The sequence below is a fragment of the Clytia hemisphaerica genome, unplaced genomic scaffold, assembly GCF_902728285.1.
Source record: "Clytia hemisphaerica strain Z4C2 unplaced genomic scaffold, Clytia hemisphaerica genome assembly, whole genome shotgun sequence".
In the NCBI taxonomy this organism is placed as follows: domain Eukaryota; kingdom Metazoa; phylum Cnidaria; class Hydrozoa; order Leptothecata; family Clytiidae; genus Clytia; species Clytia hemisphaerica.
In genome coordinates this window covers 1,253,123-1,279,122 of record NW_027103300.1, presented here as the reverse complement: position 1 = coordinate 1,279,122, position 26,000 = coordinate 1,253,123, and the positions used below count along the sequence as shown (strand labels likewise).

The 26,000-nt window shown below is 35.2% G+C and overlaps 1 protein-coding gene across 1 annotated transcript; it reads left to right on the top strand.

Moving 5' to 3' along the window:
* The first annotated feature begins 492 nt into the window (after positions 1-492).
* LOC136811713 (spermatogenesis-associated protein 6-like) lies at positions 493-25,476 on the top strand. The gene is made up of 11 exons (XM_067068339.1): positions 493-682; positions 9,540-9,601; positions 10,034-10,174; positions 10,527-10,575; positions 10,917-10,964; positions 13,159-13,292; positions 13,595-13,696; positions 14,546-14,951; positions 16,156-16,661; positions 22,214-22,329; positions 24,785-25,476. Exons 2-11 carry the CDS (start codon positions 9,569-9,571, stop codon positions 24,942-24,944), a joined length of 1,695 nt encoding a protein of 564 aa, XP_066924440.1. The 5' UTR covers positions 493-682; positions 9,540-9,568; the 3' UTR covers positions 24,945-25,476.
* The last annotated feature ends 524 nt before the right edge of the window (positions 25,477-26,000 follow it).

Below are 26,000 nucleotides of genomic sequence, written 5' to 3'. Positions count from 1 at the left end.
GCATATACATGGCTACGGGCTTTTAAGAACGCGACACTTATTGAAAGCTCGACAGTTTAAAGGAAATCTCGACAGTTTGAAAGAATAATTCTCGACAGTTTTAAAGAAATCTCGACCACTTGAAAGAAATCTCGACAGTTTGATTTTGATAGAATTCTCGACAGTTTGAAAGAAATCTCGACAACTTGAAAGAAATCTCGACAGATTTTGAAAGAAATTTCGATCGACAGATTTTGAAAGAAATCGCCAAATGACCCTTCTCGGTTCCATCATAGATAAGCTTTACAGAAAGCTGTGAAACTCGTTCCGTTCCAATAACAAGCATTTTGGGAATAAAACACAGGTAAGTTGTCAGGCGCCATTTTGAAACGTTCGGCTTTTTGTCGGACTCAACATTATAATACTATTATAATCCCAAAATAAAAACATAACGAGTAGCTTCTTAATCTTTCATTTGTTTGATATATATGTAACATATATAACTGAACTCTTATATTACAAGAGGGGACTGCTGCGGCCGACTGGTCTGCTTCAAGCTGTCAAGTCAAAGTAAAATTTTAAAACATCTTTCAGGTCACAGCTGGAGCCGTCTTCAGCCCTTTGATTCTGTGCTTTGACTTTGGAGAATGTCTCAAAGAAAGATAGTTTGGCAACGTAAATCCTCATCTCAATTCAAACGAAGGTATTTTTGTTTTCTTATAACTTTTTTAACCAGACGATCTCAATCAAAACTATTACCCAAAATTTTGACGTTCGATTGAGATTCGATTGCGTTCGACAATCGAATTTCAATCGGTCGATTGCGTTCGATTTGGTTCGATTGGTTCGATCGTCGATTCCGTTCGATTGAGATTGTCTGGTTTTAAGTATGGCGGATCTCTGGAAATTGTTTGGTTCCCGTCTTCCGACCGACCCTGATTTTTACTCTGAAGTTAGAGTCGGAGAGTCGGAGACCCCTTTTGCCACTTCTGGATTCCTAATTGTCAACCACTGCGTGCTCAGTGTTTACAAGTTTTCAAATCGAAATAGTGAGCGCGGCGCGCCAGCGGAAAGTGAACCAAAAACCAGTTTATCTAGGGTGTAAACTGGATTTTGAATTTTAGAGTTTCAAAATTGTCACAATTTTTTATCAAAATTTATTATATTGTAAGACTTTTTGCGCAATTTTTAGGTCCATAAGTCAAAAATCCACTGTTTGCCCCAGGGGTATCTGATTCGCGGTAGTAGCAAAAAACGGCAAAAATGGCATTTTTTGTCCATTTTAAGACTATAAAAGGCCAGGAAATGGTCAAAATGGTTTCTAAATGGTGTCTTGTACTAATATTCAACACAAAAAGACAAAATAACCCCAGCGAGATCGCTCAATGTTTCAATTTCAGGCTAAAAAGGCCGATTTTCTCGGATTCTGGGTAGCAAAATGCATGAAAGCAGCATTTTTGAGGACCCACAACTTTTAAACTTTTTAAGGTACACACTTGAAATTTTCAGCAATGAAACACTTCAGAGAAAGCTCCAGGAAAAATCAAACTTGAGTTTTCAAATATTTCCTATAAATCCATAATGGCGCCCTAGAAATTGAGTTTTCATGCTAAATGCCAATATTTCAAGCTAAAACTTGGTTTTCTCTGGCTAAAATCTCAAAAATGGTTTCAAATGGTGTCCTGAAATCTTTGGGTGATGAAAGTATTCAGGAAAAACTCTGGGATAATCAAAATGGTTTGGGTTAGAAATTTGCCAAAGTTCGCCATATGGAATTGCATTTCCACTTAAAAACGCGATATTTAGAGTTAAAGTCTAATTTTCTCAGACTAAAATCTCAAAAATGGTTTCAAATGGTGTCCTGAAATCTTTTGGTGTTGAAAGTATTCTGGATATACTCTGGGAGAACCAAAATGGTTTGGGTTTGAAATTTGCCCAAGTCTGCCATTATGGTATTGCATTTCCCACTAAAACGCAATATTTAGAGTTAAAGTCTGATTTTCTCAGGCTAAAATCTCAAAAATGGTTTCAATTAGGGTCCTGAAATCTTTTGGTGTTGAAAGTATTCTGGATATACTCTGGGAGAACCAAAATGGTTTGGGTTTGAAATTTGCCTAAGTCTGCCAATATGGTATTGCATTTCCTACTAAAACGTGATATTTAAGAGTTAAAGTCTAATTTTCTCAGGCTAAAATCTCAAAAATGGTTTCAAATAGGGTCCTGAAATCTTTTGGTGTTGAAAGTATCCTGGGAACACTCAAGGAAAATCATAGTGGTTCACAATGGTCATATATATGCCAAAGTCTGTCATTATGAATTTCATTTCTTTAGGAAGAACATTCAAGCTTACTCAAAACATTGTGTTTTAGAATGAAATACAATTCCATAATGGCAGACTTTGGCAAATTTCTGACCAAAACCATTTTGGTTTTCCCATAGTATTTCCAGAATACTTTCAACACCAAAAGATTTCAGGACCCTATTTGAAACCACTTTTGAGATTTTAGCCTGAGAAAATTAGAGTTTAGCTCTAAATATTGCGTTTTAGTGGGAAATGCAATTCCATAATGGCGAACTTTGGCAAATTTCTAACCCGAACCATTTTGGTTCTCCCAGAGTATATCCAGAATACTTTCAACACCAAAAGATTTCAGGACCCTATTTGAAACCATTTTTGAGATTCTAGCCTGAGAAAATTAGACTTTAACTCTAAAAATCGCATTTTAGGGGGAAATGCAATACAATAATGGCAGACTTAGGCAAATTTCTGACCCAAACCATTTTGATTCGTCCAGAGTATTTTCAGAATACTTCCAAGATTCAAAGATTTCAGAACACCATTTGAAATCATTTTTGAGATTTTAACCCCAAGAAAACCAAGTTTTAGCTTGAAATATTGGCATTTATCATGAAAACTCAATTTCTAGGGCGCCATTATGGATCTATAGGAAATATTTGAAAACTAGAGTTTGATTTTTCCTGGAGCTTTCTCTGAAGTGTTTCATTGCTGTAAATTTCAAGTGTGTACCTTAAACAGTTTAAAAGTTGTGGGTCCTCAAAAATGCTGCTTTCATGCATTTTGCTACCCAGAATCCGAGAAAATCGGCCTTTTTAGCCTGAAATTGAAACATTGAGCGATCTCGCTGGGGTTATTTTGTCTTTTTGTGTTGAATATTAGTACAAGACACCATTCAGAAACCATTTTGACCATTTCCTGGCCTTTTATAGTCTTAAAATGGACAAAAAATGCCATTTTTGCCGTTTTTTGCTACTACCGCGAATCAGATACCCCTGGGGCAAACAGTGGATTTTTGACGTATGGACCTAAAAATTGCGCAAGAAGTCTTACAATATGATAAATTTTGATAAAAAATTGTGACAATTTTGAAAATTCAAAAAAAGTATTTTTTCATGGTTCCAGTTTACACCCTAGTTTATCCATGATCTCCTGATTTTTTAACCGATTTCATAATTCGGACCTTCGTGGAAGCAGACCACGCTCGCGAAGCATCACTTTCTAAAAAACAAGATGTTGCATGATGATTATGGGGCTCACAATCAATGAACAAAAAGATGGTATGTATGTACAAAAAAATATTTTCGACCGACCGACTTTGTAAAGTCGAAATGACGGGAACCAAGCAATTTCTAGAGATCCGCCTATTAAGAATCTCTTAATCTCTCAGTCTCTCGCTCACCTAGTCTGGAGACCATACTCTGTTACAAAAATATTTCTATCCTGTTAAAATCCCAACAACTTCACTGAAATACAGAGTATGGAATTATTGACAAAATAACAAAAGAAAAAACCGTTATTTTTTCAAAACAATTCAAAAGCTCGCGCCACTTCTTGAAACAATAGAGCTGTTTGACGTCATACTTTTGTTTATCAAATCATAACAATAAGATATTAGCCAATCAAATTCTGCGATTAATTCTTGCATCTTGTATAATTCCCGGCTACTACTGTCTATACTTGATATTTTTTTGAAACCACATAGACAGAGAAGTCGGGTCTCCCAGCTATCGCTCACCCTGCTGCCTGCCTGCTCCAAAACAGTGTCGTCAGGGATATCCCTTAATTGCAGTATACTGCAATTGCGGTATAAAGGTCACTTTCACATTTTTTCATATACTGCAATATACACCATTTAACAGTGTCGACTGCGCACGCTTATTGTATGAACAATATAATAGACCTTTTTTCAAAGAGGACGTCCTGTTGAATAATTATGTGGACCAGCCATATATAAAAACAATCATAAAGCCATGCATAATTACTGTATCATGCATTGTAATAATTATGCATGGTTTTATCATTGTTTTTTTTGCTAGACTACATAATTAAATTCAACAGGGTGGCCTCTTTGAGAACAGGTCTATTTTCCATTGTTTTGTTTTGATTTTGGCAACCACGGAAAAAACTTCACTCTCCCCCGTAAAAATGGTAGGTAAACATCCAGTTCTCATAAGAAAAACCAGCAGAGAAATGGTACTGTAGGTAATCCTTTTAATCAAAACTTCTTTTCCTCTAGATGAATTTTTGTGAAATTTTCAGGAGAGATACTAGCCTGGATATCCAGGCTGTAAACTATTTCACAGTCTAGTTTTTAATATTTTATGTTCTGGTTTACAGCCTGGTCTCCCTAGAGCGATTTGCATTCTCTTTAAGAGAATGCAGTCCGCTTGCTTGCGCTCACTTCGCTAAAACCGCAAGGGCCAATCTACACGGCGTTGAGCAATTCTAAAGCAAAAATAGGATAGTCCTCCAGTTGCTAGTGAAGATAGGGCTTTCTGTTACATGAAAACATGAAAAAGAAGAAAACAAGTTCATTTTCCAAGAAAACATGGTTGGTCATGATAATGCATGCAAACTTTTTTATGGACTTTGGTGTAATCTTTGGATGTTTTAAATAGTTTTAGATCTTGTAAGACTGCTTTTTATTAATTTTTGTTTTGCTGCCCTGGGTTTGCTAGGAAACATGGTTTTCACTTTCATTCTCTAGGGAGACCAAGCTCTATAATTTTAGAACTTTGTATGTTGAGGTAAATTTTGTTTTTTCTAAAATTTTGAGCTTGGATATCCAGGCTAGAGAGATACATAAAATTGTCATTAATATCATGTTCAAACATCAAAAACATTCTATTTAAATGAAAGAAAAAAATGGTAATGTTTACATTTCTCTAACCTTCCACAGTACTAAAGTGAGCATTTTTACCTACCGCCTCTACGGTGGAGATGACGAAACTGTTAAACGGTGTATTGCATATTTATTCAAAAAACAGAATTCGAGATTCAAGGAGAAAACAGGCACTTTTTTAACGCACAGGCAAAATATTTTTTCTCTGTAGATCAGATTCCTTTAATAAAGACAAACTCTTATAATTTGTCGACCAATGCTATATAGACCTTTTCGCCTTTCCAACCGCCATCTTGAATTGTATGCAAAAATAGAGGAACGAAAAAGCCGTGGTTGGATTTAGTTGGAAAATATGCAAAACATATCTGAACATATATGCAAGTTTACAGAAAGATTACCTATCCGACAGCCCTGCCTAATTCCGACCCCCCAAATAAAGGTTATGAAAAAAAATTCTATGTTTACAAACACTCCTTCTCCAAGTTGAACGAAAAACTATTGCAAGAATTCTCAAAACAAATTCAAAACATCTAACAAGATGGCTATAATGTTAAAATGTCAATAATGTAATTAAAAAGTGTGAATTGTAAAAGTCTGAATGTAATTACCTTTTATTATCATTTATGATGTTTGACAAATTGCAAAAAAAGTTATGTTTCGTATAAGAAGCAATTATTGTTAATTATTTGGTTCAACTGGTTTACTGTATCGAATTTCCCAGTTTTGTTGACACTTTGGTATTTTCGTTGCGTCACAGCAAAAGGTATTTTTGCTCCGGCCTAGGAGCCTTTAATGGTTAAGACATTTTTTGTCTGTTTATCTAATCCGATGATCTATTCCGATTTAACAAAAACGGATCACTGATTCCGATAATACTGTGATTTGATTGGCCGAAAAGTATTTAGAAAAAGATGGCTACAGTATCGAAAGTGGACTAGTTGACTGTGTAGCAAATACTGGCAAATCTCAGTGAAAAAGTGATCATTTTCATCCTTATTCATGATGTTTTGGACATGATTTATGAGAAGTTTGATGGTGCGTTGTACGTTGTACCGTCTGACTGTATACTGAATTCAAATACGTGTGTTTCTCATGATTTTATGCTGTAAAAATGATCTATTTTGGACTTTTGGTCATTTTTCATGATGATATAATTGGTGGTTGTTCCTTTTGGATTTTCAAACTTGACAATGAAACTTTCAAACACACAGCCATTGATACACAGTATTTTTTGTGGTGTTATGTATGGCTGAAAATGATCCTGTTTTGGACACTGTTATTGTCGTATTCATCATTGGCTGGCGACCGTTCCTTTTTTTTCTTTTCAAACCCGACACAGATTTTTTACAAAAATATCACTATGAGAATTCAATAAAGGATACTGAAACACAGTTCCTGTGTAAATTTTAACAAGATTGGAGAAATTTTCCCAGTCAGACAGTGTTATGGCTGAAAATTATCATTTTTGGACTTTCATCGCGGCTGGCGACCGTTCCTTTTGATTTTTCAAACCCGACACAGATTTTTTACAAACATATCACTATGAGAATTCAGTAAAGGATACTAAAACACAATTCCTGTGTAAATTTGAACAAGATTGGAGAAATTTTCACAGTATTATGGCTGAAAATGATCGTCTTGGACTTTGTCGTAATTTTGTCACGGCTAGCGACCATTCCTTTTGATTTTTCAAACCGACACAGATTTTTTACAAACATATCACTACAAATGAGAATTCAGTAAAGGATACTAAAACACAATTCCTGTGTAAATTTGAACAAGATTGGACAAAATTTTCACAGTATTATAGCTGAAAATGATATTTTTTGGACTTTGTTGTAATTTCATTGGCTGGGGCGACCGTTCCTTTTGAACATTTTTCAAACCCGAAACAGGTTTTTTCCAAATATAACACTATTTATTACATACACACTATTGTACCATTTTATTTGGTTCATCCTACTCTTCTCCATGTATTATCCCAGCAGAAAAAATAATGCTTAGTTAAAAACCCGTGGCTTAATGGGATAAACTTTCGCGGGGATTAAATTTCGCTGATTTCGCGGATGTCATCGTGGGTGTCATCCGCGAAATTAAGTCTCAATAGAAATTTGGAAAGGCCTCATCCGCGAAATATTTCTAAACAAAACTGAAAATTTGTCAAACAAATACTTTTTGAATGTTTACTGGCATCAAAGAAGTACTAATAATGTGTATTTCAACAACCAAAATGCATATTTATTCGTTAAGATTATTTCTTATACTCGCTCTGCAATAGATTTATTGTCTGTTCTGATTAGTAGTTTGTGGGCAACGTTCGAACACAACTAACTCAACAAGCTCATCTTTCACATCTTTTAATCTCTAAAGCCGGAGCTTCCAGCGCAGCTGGTTTATTTATTTTAGTTTGTATCTTTGAAAGACCACGTCGGATTTAGGCAGGGCTGTCAGATTTAGGACCACTCACGGTAAAACAACAAAAAAGCATCTTATAAAGGAATATTATAATCATTAGAACAATAAAAGATGGAATTTCTTAATCCAAAATAAATTATTTACAGAACAACAAAAGCCTTTTAGAAATTTGTTCTTAAAATATTGCATATTCTGTTTTCATGCCATTAAAGAATTTCACCAAGACAGAGTACCCACACATCAAACTTTCAGAACACCCAAACTGAAAGCAGTAATTATGACGAAACACATTCAGCGGGTTCAAATCAATGTTTTGATTTGATCGTCTGACGGTTCTATTCCCAGGAGACTAATTTACCGTCAACCGAATAAGGAATATTTCTGTCCTTCGCCGGTAATTTTTCAACTTGAGTTTATGTCTAATGTTATGGTTTTTTGAAGTGCTTGTTCTAAGAGATGAGCGAATTAGATTATTTCTAGTTTTCAAAAGAAGCAAATTTAATCTTTCTTCTACAAGATTACACTTAAAAATATAAATGCCAATTATTATGCATGTAAGTTTTACATTAATACTTTCTTTTTGCATATGTTTTGCATACTTTCTAAGGTAATTTCACCACGGCAATTCAATATGGCGGGTGGAAAGGCAAAAAGGTCTATGTAGCCGTTTTAAGCCTTTGTAGGCTAACAACAAATGAAGACTACCGCAATTGCAGTATACTGCAATAGCAGTATACCGCAATAGAGGGATTATCCCAGACTGATAAAAACCAGTTTGGTACCGTGAAGTCGGGTAACTTGCTTCATCAGTGGAGGCTAACATATGCATAGCCCTCAAATGAATGGCCTGGCTGGTCATTAAAATACAAAGTTAAATCAAAAACAAAATGGTAGAACGGAGCTGCCAGCAGAGCTGCATAATTCAATTGTTTTGAAATTTTGTTGCTTTGGTTGGTCAGTCTTTTGATGACTATGCAAGTTTCCCTCCACTGATGCAAGTTACCTGACTTCACGGTATTGAATTGGTACACACCACACATCTCACTGAATGTAATATTTGGTGTGAGCATCAGTCTTTCGGTTGGCCTGTCAGCTAGTGCAGACCAGGAGAAGGATCTAAAGCCAGCGTTGTTTTATAGTAGATTTTAGTACTTTTACAATTAAAACACAATCAGGCCAAGGGTGTCAAAAAGAAGGGGCATATGAAATACCGCAATCTCATTGGTTGAAATTTGATAAACAGTCCGCGAAGGAGTGCTGCGGCTCTGCGGCACTTCCTGTGTTCCGGAGCACACTTTTTGGCAATTGGTCTGCGCACCGGAACTCTGAAACGTTCCAATGCACTTCCGGTGTTACAGAGCAAGATATCCGCGAAATAATTACGATAGCGCTCCCATCCCAGTGCTAATCACGTGTGAAAACTAACTGCACACGCACATTTTTTTTAAAATCATCATGGTAGTTTCGATATTTCGCCCAGTGATGCTTTTGAATATAATGTGACAAATTTAATTTCATTGATTAACGGTTTTCTAGAATGTGTTAAAAATCACTTGCTCTGGAAACACCGGAATAGCTCTGGAACTTTCCGGAGAGAAAATAGTGTTTTTTTAGCTGGTCCGGAAAAATATGTAAGTTTCCGGAGCGCCGAGGGGATCAGTAGAAGTTGTAACTGTAGTTGTAACTTGTCAATGTGTTGTCAGTATTATATTTTTGTAAATGGAAAGATAAAAGAGGTAAGACTAGCCTAGTTTCTAATCCTGATATAGGAGTTTAAGTCTAGACTGGCGTGCACATGTGTGTGGTTTTTTGATAAAGTGCAGTTCAAATAGTATATACCTTAGTTTGTTTTCTAATAGCCTTTGCAAAAATCAGTAGGCTGTTTTTAAAATTTCATTAAAGGATCATGTATCAATTGTAAGCTAAGGACTGCTGCTTGAAAGGGGGAATTCTAGACATGTCCTCCACTTGATATTCTCTACATTTTTCATGCTTTCTTTTCAGGGTACTTTTCTGTTGATGTTTTTCTCACAATGAAGTGCACAGTGCGCATCAAAATTGAGCAGGTTTGTGAACCCAACTGTACTCCTTTTGAGAACATCTTTATTTTTAAAAGGGACCGTTGCATCTTGATAGTGAAACATAAATTGGTAATTTTAGGGATATGTGTTATTTTCGAAATTTTGAAATGTTTACTTTTAATTTCATAAACCACGCACATCATGCATTTAGAAGAACCTCAGGTTTAATGAGGTTTAATTCGCGAAATTAAATTCCGCGAAAATTTCTTCTCGCAAAAATGTCTTCCCTTATTAAGTTATGTAAAAGAAGCGGAACCATTTTCAGAAATCATTTGCGACACATGAAATGTCTTACTTGAAATTCATCTACTGAGGATTTCTAAAAATTAGATTGATTTCATTGATTTCTTCCATTTACAGTCTACTGAGAAAACCAGCTAGCATACATATTTAACAACAAATACGTTATTTTTTTAGGTAGCGTGTCCTGGGACAATACATCTGCGGAACAAAAATCCAGTCTTCTTGACTTTGTACCTGTTTGGACGTATCCATCAATCACATCCAGTTTATCCAACGTTTCCATTGATCTTCAATTGTAAATTCAAATTTTGTAGGGTAAGTGATAGAGATTTCAATCAATATTATACCAATTTTTCTTTCAATAGTAGAAAACTAAAATATAAGTTTTTATCAACCAATTGTAATTTCATTTTTCTGAAGAAACTACCAATAATCGAAATTCAGTACCAGGTATAGCTTAAAATGAGAGATATGTCATCTCTTACCTCAAAGTATAGTAACAGGTACTAACTTTTTGAGAACCAAAATTAAACACCACCACCCGTCCATGAGTTGGTACCCTGGAGCTGTACCCCCCTGCAATAACCTGTGATTGTGATTTTTAGATTGTTGAAAGCCGTATCATTTTTGGCCAATAATATTTAAAAAAGGTATCTTTTACTTTCAGATTTTTACAAATGCAAAGACTCCAGATCATGTTTTGGAAATTTTAGAAGGTATTTGTTGTTTACTTTTAATGTTGTCTTATAATGTTTGGCTATCTGTTTCTTCTCAATCGATTCGATAATAAATGTATTTTAAGGAGCCAATTTCTAGCAGGTCAGGGTCTCAGGCAATCTTTGTCAAATGTGTCTAGTAATGCTAATCATGATTTTAGTAGTCTCGGCATATTTTGGAGTATCTATTTCATTTCTTATCATTACATATGACGCACGCTTGAACAATCTGGTGTTAATCGGCTCCCCTGATTGTGGGAAAATGCTGAAATTTTATCCATTGTTTATAATTTGTAATCCTCGACATAATATAATATCGACACAATAATTATTTTCCACAGATGACTCCATACTGATTGAACTGAAACAAGAATCAAAGCGACTTAAAGGTATTTTTTAAATGACTACACAAATTTTACGATGAAAGGGTTTTTAAAGGAATAACTACCAAAATGGTAAAATTAAAAACTCAACCAAAGCTAATAAAATGGATACAAGTTTACGGTAGTATACACCTTGTTTAAGAGAAAGGTATCTTCCCTCTATACTGCATCCTTTGATGAAGAGGATGTAGAAGAAGAGGTTGGTATTGATCTATATCCTAGTTAATGTCTATCATTCCCAGGACTTGGCAATCATAGCTTGTCCCCTCGGCCTAAGGGGAGGGTCTACACTAAAGAAACTCTCCCTTCAATAGCCTGGGACTTGAATGTTCTGGAATTTCGGGGGGTACCCTCCACTTCTTTGGGTACCAAAATACCAATGCTTTTGATTGGATCCTAGGGGATCCTGGGTTATTTTTTTATGATGTCATCATTTTTTGAAAAGGATAAACCGTTGCCAAAACATTCTTTTGATACCTAGTAGCTGGCAAAATATGGTTAAGTGTATCAAAGGTTATAATGATTTATATATTTTAAGATTTTATGACATGCCTTCAGAAGAAAATTATAAAATCTGATTTAGTGGATGTTAGTGGTTATTGTATTAATGTAAAGTTTAGTATACATGCTGCTAATTAGGCTATTTAGTGAGGTCTGTTAGCACAAAAATACTTCAGATGGTGATTAAAGCATGAAATTTGGCACAGATGATCCTTAAAATCCTCTAAAACTTAATTTTAAACAGTAACACCAAATTTTGCCACCTGGCCACCTGCCAGATGACGTCATCAGGTGGCTTAGCAAAAATTTATTTTTTTGAAAATATTTAAAATCTGATGGTATCAGCGGAAAGAGCATGAAATGCTGATGAAAATCGAGGTATAAAACATGCCTTGAAAATCTTCCTATCAAAAGTTATGAAGGTTTAAAGTTTTGTGATGACGTCATCGTAAGCCTTTCCAGGCAAAACCTAAAATCCCGTAATAACGGAACTAGTTGACCAAATTTAGTGTTTTATACATGAATCCATGCCAAAATTTGAAGTTCCATCTGATGCTTGGGTCTAAAAAACATAGGAAGGCTTAAAACATCCAAAAAAATTAGTTGGTTGTACACTGTGTTCCTGAAGGGAGAAACGCTGCGTTGATTTGCCTTGTATTGTAAAGCTCAAAATCTAAGTTTTTGTATTCTGTAGGATTTAAAGCTTTTAATTCAATTTGAACATCGGAATCGGAAAAAACAATGAATTTTGTTATGAATTCATGTATAAAACATGAAATTTGGTCAATTGGTGCCAAAATTACGAGGTTTTTAAGTTTTGCCTGGAAAGGCTTATGGTGACGTCATCAAAAAACTTTCAACCTCCATAACTTTTGATAGGAAGATTTTCAAGGCATGTTTTATACCTCTTTTTTATCAGCATTTCATGCTCTTTCCGCTGGAACCATCAGATTTTGAATATTTTCAAAAAAATAATTTTTTGCCCAGCCACCTGATGACGTCATCTGGCAGGTGGCCAGGTGGCAAAATTTAGTGTTATTGTTTAAAATTAAGTTTTAGACCCTCCAAGGATCATCTGTGCCAAATTTCATGCTTTAATCACCATCTGAAGTATTCTTACGTTTTTATATGCTACCTGACCTCACTAATTGTAAAAGTTAACAGTAACACAGAGTGGTAAACTCGCTCTGTGCACCACGGAAGTAATAAACAATTTATACAGTCACATGATAAAAATTTCAGAACATAACAATTATAGCCTGTGTTTTTATCAGCACGATACACTTTTGTGTTTAGGTGGTATTGTATATATTCACTTTAAACCAGAAATTTTGGCATTCCCCTATTAAAAAGGGGGGGGTGCAAACTATGCTCCGGCTTTCTCGCAGAAAGATATTTGTAAGGAAATGAAGGCAAGCAACTTATTCCTAAACGACAATTGCTACATGCATCAGCATATTGGTGTACCCATTAAATCTACAGGGGGTTTGGCTATAAATCTTGAATCGTGTAGGGGTTCTTAGATCTATTAAGTATCTAAAGGGGTGTTTGATAGTTGCTACGATATTAATTGTGGACTCTACCAAAACCATCTATGAAGAGACTTTGTATATTAAAATTTTGCATACTTTGGTGACAAGTTTTTTTAGCTACATTTTTAAAGAACGTATTATTCACCAGAATTGTTCTTTTCCTTTAGGTGGGCATGTTATAGCTACATACGAAGAAGCTGCGAAACCATTTTTATTCCCTGCCGAATCAATCATTCCAAAAGAAGATCATCTTGAACAAAAAGTACTTTTAACAAGGACGAAATATTTCAACAAAGGAAAGGTATATTGCTTATAATTTTAAATGTCTTTTGCCTTGTGTTTTAGTAGGTGGCCAACCCTTAGGATCTGTAGCATCTTTCGTGAGATGCAATCGCGTGTGATTAGTTCGAAGGTAGGCGGGGTTTTAAAACTGCTGATCAGGAGCTTCGTAGTATTAAGTGTCAAGTGTTTGTATTAAGATTTTCTTGTAGATATCTCTTATCCAAAGTTGAACGATAGATTCTTTTCAAAGTCACTTTTTTCTGGCCCAGCCAGTTACAGCAATGACTTTAAATATTAACAGAATTCCATCATCTCTTGCAGTCTGTTGGTTTAGATCCAGAGTTGACGTTTCGAACGAAAACTGTTATTGAAGTGAACGATTATTCACCACTGAAGTCGACTTTTTCTCACCTCTGTAAACAGGTAATATTTACAAAACTAATTAATAAAATTTTCTTTGTTGATAGCTGAAGCTTCTTGTTCTACATTTCTACGTTTTGCTCTCAACAGTTAAACGCCCCTAGTACAGTAAGAAAATTAAACATTTAAAAACATTTTTTACTGTACTGACGACAGTTCTCTGTTGAGACCAAAACGTGTTTGAAATAAATTTAATAAAATGAATGAAAAGAAGCTTCAGTTATCAACAAAGTTTTTAGTTAAGATGTATGAAAGGATTGACTTGATCAATAAAATTTTCACATACAAATGTCAGCTTTAACAAGAGGTACCCTATAAATACAATTTGATTTTAAAAGGCATTTGAAGTATATTTTCGATGATGCGTCATTTTATTAACACGAATTGAAAAATTTCGTGTTAATAAAAAACCCCCATAATTAAAACCAGCCACTGTTTCCTTAAAAAAGCTGAAAAATTCGTGTTAATTTCACATCGTGCAAATTTCAAGGCCGTTAAATACTTACCTAGTAGTATTTGTGTAATGAGGTATATTTTTTTACTTTTGAGAATTTTATGCATTGGGTTTGTTGAGGATATTGGATTTTTAAGGGGGTCCAAGATGAATAAAAGGACTGGTTTTCGGAGGGCCCAGTGAAGCACTTTGAAAGACAAGAAATAATTAGAAATACTTCAAAGTCTAATCATAATAATTTATAAGATTGAAGGCCGGTCTCCGCTTGCGCGCGCTGTGATTGCACTTTTTAGCTTCAATCCTTTTTTCTTCGAGAAAAGATTACGTCATAAAATTCTTATATAAAGGATGTTTCAAAAAATATCGTATAAAGGAATCATATTGAATTTCCCTCTTAGTTACCACACACTTCCTACCGTGATTCGTCCTTCGTTCCAGCCATCAAGGCCCATCAAATTGAAGATAGACTCTCAAACACAACGACGTTCCAACCTTCCAATAAAGCAACCATTAACACTGACGATAACTTCTCTAAATCTCTCCCTATTCCCAATGGAAAATCGAAATCCATCCTTAAAACGCATGCAACGCAAAATGAGAGTAATTCTAAACATTGCATTTGCGAATGTCCGGAGCTTGAGGATACCGATGTCAACCAATGGCTAGACCACAACGAAGAGAAATCAAAGAAAAGAGTCAAGAAACCATTTCGGACGGGCAAAGAACCAAAGAATTTGATCTCTAAACGAGATTTTGAAGATGCTGGCGACTCGCGCTTATCACCAAGACAAAAATTATTCAAAGGTTCGCTTTCCCAAAACAATTGATAACTTCCTTTTGAAACATGAGGCCATCCATATAGGACTTACGCAGTGAAGGGGGGAGCGGGAGCAACGCAAAAGTGTACGTCTATTGTTTCAATGGCGTCTTTTCTATTGTTCTTTGTGTATTCGCGGGCGGTATCAAATATATTATTTGGACGATTTTTGCGTACATCCTATTTTGACGACCCTCATGTCACCGTTTTGTGATTGTAAGGCTGATTTATTCTGAAAATAAATATACAAGGGTGTTAATTTGGTTATTTTTCAAAATTTTTAACTAGGTTTCCAGTTGTGAGGTCTATGGTGCTATATCAGTGACATCTTAAAATTAGTGAGTTTCCGACCGCAGTGCAGGGCGACTCGAAGGCTCCCTTTTCTCTACCTGTCTACCCGGAGGTAGGGGAGGGCGCCACTGCAAATTTTTTTTCCGTCAGCGGACGAAGACCTGAATTAGCGGCTGAAGACCTGAATTAGCGGCCAAAGACCTGAATTAGCGGCCGAAGACCTGAATTAGCGGCCGAAGACCTGAATTAACGGCTGAAGACCTGATTTAGCAAGTCACCGGCCGAATACCTGATAGATAAGTTAGGGTTAGTTAAAGTAGCTTGAACCACTCTGCAAGGCATCAGTTGCGATGGTCCAGTGGGTTAGTGCAGCGGTATCGAAGATGAAAGATGGGTAGTTCTAGGCGAGTATTGGCATTAATTTTCATTCTTTTTAGTTCAAAATCTATTAACTTAATTTGTTTTCAATACTATTTCCCATGGAAACATCATATGAATTTCTTGATTGAATTTATAAAAAAAGATTATAACAAGTTTCCGCAATTCATTTTCTCCAGGTTTTCGGCCGTTAAAAAAGGTATTCGACCCCTGCATCAAGTCTTCGGTTTTTAATTCAGTTCTTCGACCGGTAAATCAGTTCTGCCACCGCTAATCCAGGTCTGCTTCCGCTGACGGAAAAAAATCTGCGGCGCCCTCCCCTCCCTGGATTTCTCCACTTACCCTTGAATCGTCTCCTTAGTTGCTAAGCATCAAGCAAAGGCATCAAGTATCATTTTGAGAATCTTTGGGATGACCTGCAACAGGCTGGAGATCGTACCCACAACCTTAATTTAAGATTAATATCTTAAAGACCAACCAATATTTTTTATTATTCATCACCTTCTTCCTTTGATCACTTAGGTATATGCAAAAGCTGTGCCGTCCCTTTGAAGTCGTGCACCCTTTGTAGTGCTTACAAAACAGTTTACGGCAACGAGCAATTCTTAGCACATCGTTTGCAACGTAAATACACCAAATCGCCTTCTTCAGAGTCGACAACATCTTCAATATCTCCTGAAAAGCGTAAAGAATACGTGAACGAAATCTCACAAAGTTTAGTCCAAAATAACAAAAGTGCTTTCTTCGAAAACTTACCTACGTCAACGCCGTACGTTGAGAAACACGTGCGTAATCCCATAGTGACTACACTTTCTGACGATGATGAAAACCTTGAAATACCCTCAGAAGAGGAGCTCGAACGTAGACATGACGAAGTTCCGGAAGAGAGAATTGAACGGAAATTATTCCATCAACGAGGTGATGATTACAAGACGACCAACGCGAGAAAGAAAAATACGTACGCACACGAGACTGAACGTATACACAACCGGATCAAAGAATTGATGATTAAGAATGACTCCGTTCTGGTAAGCTTTTATCTTTTCCATTTACTCTCGGGTACCTAATAGCCGGGGGGGGCGCTAATTAATTTCTCGAAAATTTTCCATTCCAATCTTCCCGCTTATTAAGTTTAGAGATTTTTTCCAACCCCCCCCGGCTATTAGGTACCCAAGAGTATTTTTTGGAAGCGTATTTCCTGTAAAATTCATTGATATTTTTCTATTTTAGACGAGCGACCGAGATAGTGAATTGTGTTAGTTCGTAGGGCACCCTTTAGAGCAGGGCAAACTTTTTTGGACCTACCCCGGTGGGGTAGAGGTCCTATAAATCAACCGATGTCCGTCTGTTCGTCCGTTCGTCCGTCTGTTACCAGCTTTTCTCGGGATTGGCTCATTAGTTTTTTCCCAGAATGTGACGGAGCCCGATTTCGGAAAACTAAAATTTTCCGCCCGAAAATGCCGGAAATATGCCGGAAAAACTGGTTTTTTGGCATTTTCTCGAGATTTTATCATTAGTTTTTTCTGATTTTTTGCTCAAAGATGCGTATTAACAATAGCCAAAACATGGCCGAGTCCGATTTTTGAGAAAATTTTTTTTCCGGCCGAAAATGCCGGAAATATGCCGGAAATCGCCGTTTTTCTTGATTTTCATTGGACTTTTTCCATATAATTGGTTGTTTTTTTATTCAAAAACATTATTAATAGCAATGCCCACCATCAAGCATGTTTCAATTTTCAATAAAATTGATTTATGAAGCCGGAATTTTCTAAAAATCGCCGGAACAGCCGATTTTCGCCGGAAAAACGGTATTTCTTGAATTTCTTGAGCTGTACTTTATAATTTTTCATGAAATTTTGCACACTGATGCAAAATGTCAATACCTAAATTGTGACGGAGACCGATTTTCGAAAAGAAATTATTTCCGGCCGAAAATACCGGAAATATGCCGGAAAAAGTGTTTTTTTGGCATTTTCTCGAGATTTTAATTTATCATTAGTTTTTTCTGATTTTTTGCTCAAAGATGCGTATTAACAATGCCCGAAACATAGCCGAGTCCGATTTTTGAGAAAAAAATTTTTCCGGCGAAAAATGCCTGAAATATGCCGGAAACGCCGTTTTTCTAGATTTTCATTGGACTTTTTCCTTACAATTGGTTGTTTTTTCATTCAAAAACATCATAAATAGCAATGCCCACCATCAAGCATGTTTAAATTTTCAATAAAATTGATTTTGAAGCCGGAACTATTTTAAAAGTCGCAGGAACAACCTTTTTTCGCCGGGAAAACGGTATTTCTTGAATTTCTCGAGCTGTACTTTATATATTTTTATGAAATTTTGCACACTGATGCAATATGACAATACCTAAAATGTGACGGAGCCCGATTTTCGAAAACCATTTTTTTCCGGCCGGAAATGCCGGAAATATGCCGGAAAAACCGGTTTTTTTGACTTTTTCCCGAATTTTCATTTTTAGTTTTTTCTGATTTTTTGCAGAAAGATGCGTATTCGCAATGCTCAAAAAATGGCCGAGTTCGATTTTTGAGAAAAATTTTTTTCCGTTTGAAAATGCTGGAAATCGCCGTTTTGCAGATTTTCATTGGTATGTTTTTCACACAAAAACATTATTGATAACAATGCTCACCATTAAGCATGATTCAATTGTCAATAAAACTGATTTTTGCAACCAGAACTTCCTATTTATTTTTTCCCTACAATCCTTCCCTCTCCCCCATAAACAATCAATGATGAATTTATTGTGTTGTGTATTTTCGCTAAACGCTATATTTTCTGACTGGTTTTTTTCATTTTTCTTTTCGCATTGCTATCTAACTTTCATCATCAGGTAGCTCCATTCAGCATGTTGCTTGTTTATATTATAATGCTCCTAATAGGCTGCCGATTCGACAAAAGAAATTGCCTTGAATCTCATGTAGTTTCTCGATAATATTGGAAATTATTGATATTTTTGTCAAGTCAGCAGTTTTTCAGCCACCATTTAGCCACCTTAAAAATGATATTTTCGTGATATACCAGGCAGCTTTTTCGGTTTCTTTAACGTTTTTGACCAAAAAAGTGTTTTTTTAGAATGTTTAAAATGCACGCGTTCTTTAATGAGAACCAGTAAGTTTTTGCTTAGGCTGCACGCATCCCCTTTTGAAGGAAACTCGTTGTGTATATCCTAGAGTTACCCTAGCCTGTACCACCCCGCCGCCACGGGAGTTTTTTGAAAAACCGTCTTTTTGACATTTTCTCGAATTTTCATCCTTATTTTTCTCTGATTTTTTGCAGAATGATGCGTATTCGCAATGCTCAAAACATGACCGAGTTCGATTTTTGAGAAAATGTTTTTTCCGGTCAAAAAAGCCGGAAATTTCCGTTTTTGCAGATTTTCATTGGATTTTTTCGTTTCATGTCTTAACATCATTTATAAGAATATCCACGATTAAGTATGGTTCAATTTTCAATGAAACTGATTTTGGTACAGGAACTTTATAAAAATCGCCAGAACAGCCGAGAATCGCCGGATTCAATGAATTCAATGAATTTCTCGAGTTGTTCTCGTATTATTCTGCATTTTTATACTATTGTTCTCATTTTTCTATTGTCTTGTTACATCAATCTTCAGGTAGGCCCATTCAGCAAGTAGCTTGTCATATTTTGAAAAAAACTTGCCATAGGTCGGTATGTTACGGTTAGCGAGATTCTGTGTCTCAGGTTTGTCCCAGGTTTCTGGTACAAAATCCTTAAAAAGTAGGAGTGCTCTTTTGAAAATTAAAAGATACCATTATATTGATGCTAAAAATAGCTATGCTCCACCGCAGAGACATTCAGAGATGTGCGTAAAAATGTCTGAGACACGGAAAGTTGCCTAACCGAACTTCGAGTTATCTTTTCAGTCAGCGAGAAGAGTCTGGTACAGAGTAGAGTTACCCCTGTCTTTGTGTCTCTGTCATTGGATTTCTAAACTCCAAATTTGGGGTAACTCTCGGAAGGGAATTTTATACATTATGAACATCCCCATGTACCTTAAGTGGATTAATTTTCGCGTGGATTAATTTTCACGATTTTCGCGTATTTTGGCCATTTTCGCGAAATTTTGTCCACGCGAAATTTTTAGAATTGCAATTTTTGCCAAAACCCCTAGGAAAATGAAAGAAATTAGGTAAAAAACAGGCCAAATCGCGAAATTTAGTCCACGCGAAAATTTTCAATCTTCCATTCGCGAAATTTTGTCCACGCGAAAATTAATCCACTTAAGGTATCAAAACATATCAGGAGCTTTGTTTTTGCTGTGATTTGGTTATTTTGTATTTTTCGTAATTTTCAGGCAACGGTTTTCATTTGCGTACTCCATTCAATTATTAACTAAAAGGGGCTTAAAATCGGCATTTTTACACATTTTATAAAATTTGCGATTTATATTGATGTTAATTTTTCATAGTTTGCACCCCTTCTTTAAAGAAAAGGGGGGGGGGGCAAAAAGGGGGTTTGGAAATTTCTCTTCGAATTTTTAATCATATACAGAGGATTCTTCATAACTCGAACACACACATTCCTGTAATCAGATGGTTTGAGGTATTAAAGATTACAGAACCTTCTGTGGTCCTTAGTAAAACCTCGAAAAAATTTTGTGTGACAATTTTCCAAAATCGAGATATCAAAATTTGAATTTTTTGAAAATGGGTTCTTACACGGTTCTTACGTTGAAATTCTATTGTTTTCATTTCATTTCTTAAAAGCCAAAAACTTAAAACCTAAATATCTCGACTTTTGAAATAGTTAGGCAATAATATTGTGGGATTTTGCTCTGGACAATAGATGGATCCCACATGCCAAATATTACAAACCATCATTTAACTAAAGGGACCATAAATCTTATCGAGTTAAGGAGTTGTTGAACTTTTTGAATTAACCTTGGAAGGTTCCGTAAATATTCCTAATAACATAACCCCAAAAGAAATGTTTGAACAGATTTGATCGAAGATAAGGTGAACATTTTGATGATTGATATTCCATTTATTGAAATTGAGTAGACAGAGTTTTAAATTGAATTTACATCTTTCGATCTGTGCACACAAAATAGCAGCTTGAAGTGTGATCGAATTTCACGGTATGAAAAAAAAAGATCATGTTTAACAACTTTAAAGATAATCCTTTTTTACGATTTTGAAAATTAACAAGAGAATTTCTCGTTTTTTGCCTTTTTTATAAGCACATGTCAATTAAAAAGGTTTTTGAGGGCCTGAAGGGACAACAAATTAAGTTTTAAGCTTTCTTTCTTTCATTGATTTGCAAATGAGATTTAAAATGGTTTTGAATTTTGAAAAATGTGTTCGTTTTTTTTCTTTTGTTTCTAACAAAATGTCTATTATTCATTTTATAACCAGGTAGATCCATGAAGGTATCACTTGTTCCTGTTGAATTATTCTCGGACCTACCTGTAGGCTTTATAAATTAACCAGTGTTCATTCGTTAGTAAGTTAGTCACCCCGGGGGGTACTAGGGTTGTGAGCTGAAGGGTATTTACCGTCCGACTTTCGACCCTGGGACCCTTAGCGGGACTAAAAAGGAAAAAAGAGGAAAATTTTGCGATTTCTACGACCCTTAATGGGATTAATTTGACCAAATTTTAATCTTTCAAGGAGCAAAACTTATTATTTCCCCTTTTTCCATACCTTAGTTGGACTGAAATTTGATTTTGTAGTTTTCCAACCCTTACAGTGACTTTAAGGTCCCAAAAAAGGCACCCTCATGGGCGCCACATACCCGTACCCTTCACTTGCCTAAGTAACCCCAACCCCGGGTTAGTTACTAGCTTTTCTCGAGCCAAAGTTTGATCTGTTATGATAAGCAATTATCAACTATCCTCGTGTCGGGTTAATCCAACCAATCTGATGTTTTTCACAAAGATTTGTAACTGTAAACCCTTCTTTTTTTTCAAAAACGGGTTTTTCACCTTTTTGCGAAATTCAATCATTATTTTTTTCTAATCTTTGGTATAAAAGTAGTGTACCATCATACGTAAATAGAAGCTGAGGCAGATTCTCCTAAAATTCTTTTTTTCAGTTTAAAACAATGAAATCTTAGTTATAATAGGAATTGCACTATTTATAAACATATGCCGAAATCTCTCACGAAATAATCAAATTTGATGTGTTTTTTTGCATGAAAAATTTATATTTTTTAAAATTTGATTCTTTAATATGATCACACTTCCAATTACCAGCAAGTTACCAGCTTACCAGTGATTGATTCAATCGCTTTTTCTGATTTTGAATTCAATGTTTTTCTGTTGATTAACCCAGGTAGATCATTAAAAGTATCACTTGTTATAGCCAACGAGCTAGACAGACAGACACTTTTTAGGGCTCACTCGATGGAGGAAGCCGTAACTACCTGATTTTACTTTTTTACTTCAATCTCAGAGCTTTTGATCAAAATTTAAATTTTTTTAGATAATGGTAAACGCGAAATTTTCATTTTTTCTTGGATTTCCTTAGGAAATGAAATTAAAAAATTCACTTTATTAGTTCATTTTTTGCATCAACTTTCTATGATTTATTAATTTTACTTTCAGCAATACGAATTGTCAAGTGAGGAATCTGAATCTGAAGATATCGAGTACGATGGAAGAGGATTACAATACAGTCCAAAGAGTACGTCGAGTAGAAGAAGGAGTCTACCTTCAAGAAGGTATCTATTTTTCTCCTTCTTCCCAACATTTGTATATACTCTCAACATAGTAGCGTGCTCGGTCGACAAGACCTGGTGAGGCATTTTTAAAAGTTTGGATTTTGGCGCCTCTTATTAAAAGTGAAATATGTTTGTAAACATCACACGAGCAAAGCAAGCACGAAAGTTTTTGGCTTTTTTTTGTTTTTTCTCTTTTTGACTTAAAACTACTACAAGTAAAAAAGAGAGGGGCGCCAAAGTTAGATGAAATCAGAGGCGCCTTTTTGCACCCCTTGTCTTTCGGAGAACCCCCAAAAATCGGCCGCTGGGGGCCCCTGACCCCCCTACCACCACGCTACTGCTCTCAGGTGCTCTTAAAATAGTACCTTAAAGTCCGTCTCAAAATGTGGACCCTTTTTCAACGAATCTCTCTGTACCCATTTATGCTATGTTACAAAGTTATACACCGTTGGTAAAATATTTTCGAGGAGAATTATATAAAAGATTGAAAAATTTTCTATAGAATAAAATATTGAAGAAGAAAAAATATAGATAATGAAGTTGAATTATTTATCTACCAGCTCAAATAACTCTTTTTTAGAATATTGAAACGTCGTTGATCTCGAGTCAATGTTCATATTTTCGTATCTTTCTTAGATAAAAAACTACAGCACTAGTGTCATGTCATGTTTTTTGTACCAGTAGAAAAATTCTTAATTTAATTTGGACCTTATCTTGGGAGGTCCTTTAGATTAACCTTTGTTCGTATGTCAGTTCGTTACCAGCCCATTAGTTTTTTCTGATTTTTTGCATATTGATGCAAAATGACAGTACCCAAAAAATGACGGAGCCCGATTTTCTGAAATCGATTTTTTGGGCAAATGAGGCCAAAAAGTGTCTAAAAATAGGGATTTGGGCTTTGTGTGAAATTGATTAGCTTTTTTGTACCAAGACAAAAGGCAATGATCTTTAAAAAGCGACAGAAACCATTTTTCTTGAAAAAAATTTTGACTTTGAAAATCGGATTTTTATATTTGGGGAAATTCCCTTTTTTCATTTTTATGGAAAAGTATCATTTTTTTGTGATTTGCTTGGCATTTTTTTCTGATTTTTTACACAAAGATGTAAAATGGTTATGTTAAAAATCTTACGGAACTCGATTTTCGAGAATATTTTTGGCAAATTTGGGCCAAAAATTGCCCAATAATTAGGTTTTTCGGACTTCAGGTACAATCGTCTCATTACTTTTTCCTGACTTTTTAGACAACGATGGGAAATTTTAATTCTCAAAATGCTAGTTCCAGATTTCAACAATCTTTTGGCAAATTTGAGCTAGATCTCGGACTTTGTGTCATTAGATGTTATCTTTTGCTTTATCAGGCCGGTCAATTCAGCATGTTGCTTGTTAATATTTATTCTTCATCGTCTTTGATTTTCGGTTTTATAAAAATAATCTATTTTTTACAATATTATCCTCGTAAATAATTTTCCAACGGTGCATAACTGTATAACAAAGCATGTGTGGGTGCTGAGAAATAGTTAAAAAACTAAAGTGTCTACATAATTTTTAGGCAGACTCCATTTTCAATTGTTATTTTGGGAAAACTAAAAATGGTAGATCATGGTATTTTAAAAGCACTTCATTTTCATTGCTTTGCAATGCTGGAAAGAAATTTTGAGTAAAAGTCATTGACGATTCAGTTTAACACACCTGTCTCACAGCCCCGGTGGAACTTTTTTTCTCAGTGGGGATAAAAATTACTATTGAAATCCCAATTGGGATAGAAATTACTTTGTTCCAAGGTTAAAAAATTCAGTGGCGATTGTTTTGAAGTGCAATTTTTAAAGATTGAATTTCGAATGGGGGTGAAATTCTAAGGCATTTTCCCACCAGGGTCAAAATTTTTGTCAATCTTTCCAGTGGGGTTGGGCTCCCAGCGGGTCTGTGACACAGGGGTATAGTTGAATAGTAAACGGGTTATAAATCAAACATTGAAGATAAAACAACACCCCTGTCACAGCTAGCGGGTAAAGCATGAGGAGTTGATCGCAACTTCCCGTCACAGTTAAAACATGACTCATTCTCAACTTCAGTTGAGCTAGAATCAGAGAATGTCTGTGTATCTGTCTGTCTGTCACCTCAAAACTTTGGTACAGGCTGGAGACATCAATAATGGGAGGATTCAGAATTTAGATTTTTAGGGGCGAGGTCACGAGTTTTAGTCTCAACACGGAGCCAAAAACTTTGGGGCACGCTGGAGTCTTTAAAAATTGTCTGATTTGATTGAAATTTTGCATACTTGTTCCTTGGTTTAATCAATAAAACACCCCCAGAGGTTTCGTTTTAAAAGTGTCTGCCCTTAAATTAATCAAATTATGATGGTGATCATACAACGAAGAAATATGTCAGATGCAATTCTATTTTTCCTTCAAATGTCTCTGCTTTACTAATTGAATTCCATTACTAAATTTTTAGTGCTGTTACACCTATCGGAGGCTCGGAGAACTGGAGAAGCCAATGTTTTTCTGTCGATCGTCGTAGCCGACGGGAAGTATTCGATGCCAGTTTAAGACAGAAATATAAAGAACTCTACGACGATACCTTACAAAGCTATCACGGTCATACTTCTCCATAAGCCTTTTGGGACATTGGAACATTTGGAAAATACTTTGGACATTCAATTATAAATATTCACTTTGTCATATAGCTTAATTACCTAAGTCTAAGTAATGTTTTCTATGTATTCCATACCATCGTTTATGATAAGGACCAATGACCTTTACTCAGCTAATCAGCTCCAACCAAAATATAATATACTTTTTAAGCAAAATTTGAATTGCTTTTTTATAAATTGTTTTCAGATGTTTTTTACATGTCACGTTTTGTCTACAAAGAGCATTACTACAATACAAACTTGTAGCTTGTATCCTCTAGCTTTTCGGTCAAACTTTACTGTATTATCTTTTAAAAATTTTTAAACTGTAGTAGAACACTTACTTGAGAGAAGGTTGTAAATATTTTTAATTTTTAAAGTATTTATATATATATTGTACAACATTTTTTTATTAGTTGATTAAGTAGTTAATTTATAATTGTTATATTATACTAGTGATTTTAGATTTTCGAATATGAATGAAAAGAATAATTTTTGCAATATATTGCAAATTACAAATTGAATTTTGTTAAGTTTTTATTTTTTTTGTTTTATAGTTGTTTTATTGTCCGGAAAAAAAGGTATCTGATTTGATATAAAATAGAATGTTTTTGTAATAAATAAAAAAATACTTCATTTCCAAAGGTAATTAACGGTGGGTTCTTAAAAGGAAATAAAATTTTCACTCATATCAATACCGTTCCATTTTTTTTAACGAACACACTTTATATCCTCTGGTTTCTTTTATTCCTTGGTAATGTCAACTTTATAATGTTGATCTTTATCGAATATTTTACTTAAAACTTGTTTTAATTTTCTTAATACTAGAAAATGTTTCAGCATTAGTTTTAGTGTCATCAATAAATATCAGCCTTTTAGCAAGGGAGGCTATTTAGCCCTCGGTGAGTGACGACACCGCTAACCCTAGTCTTCTGACATGTTCAAATAATGATAAGAAATTATCTCATTAGAAAAAAGCAAAGAAATTTGATCGATTTTTACCAATCAAATTACACTCTGTTTTTATAAGAACCAGTA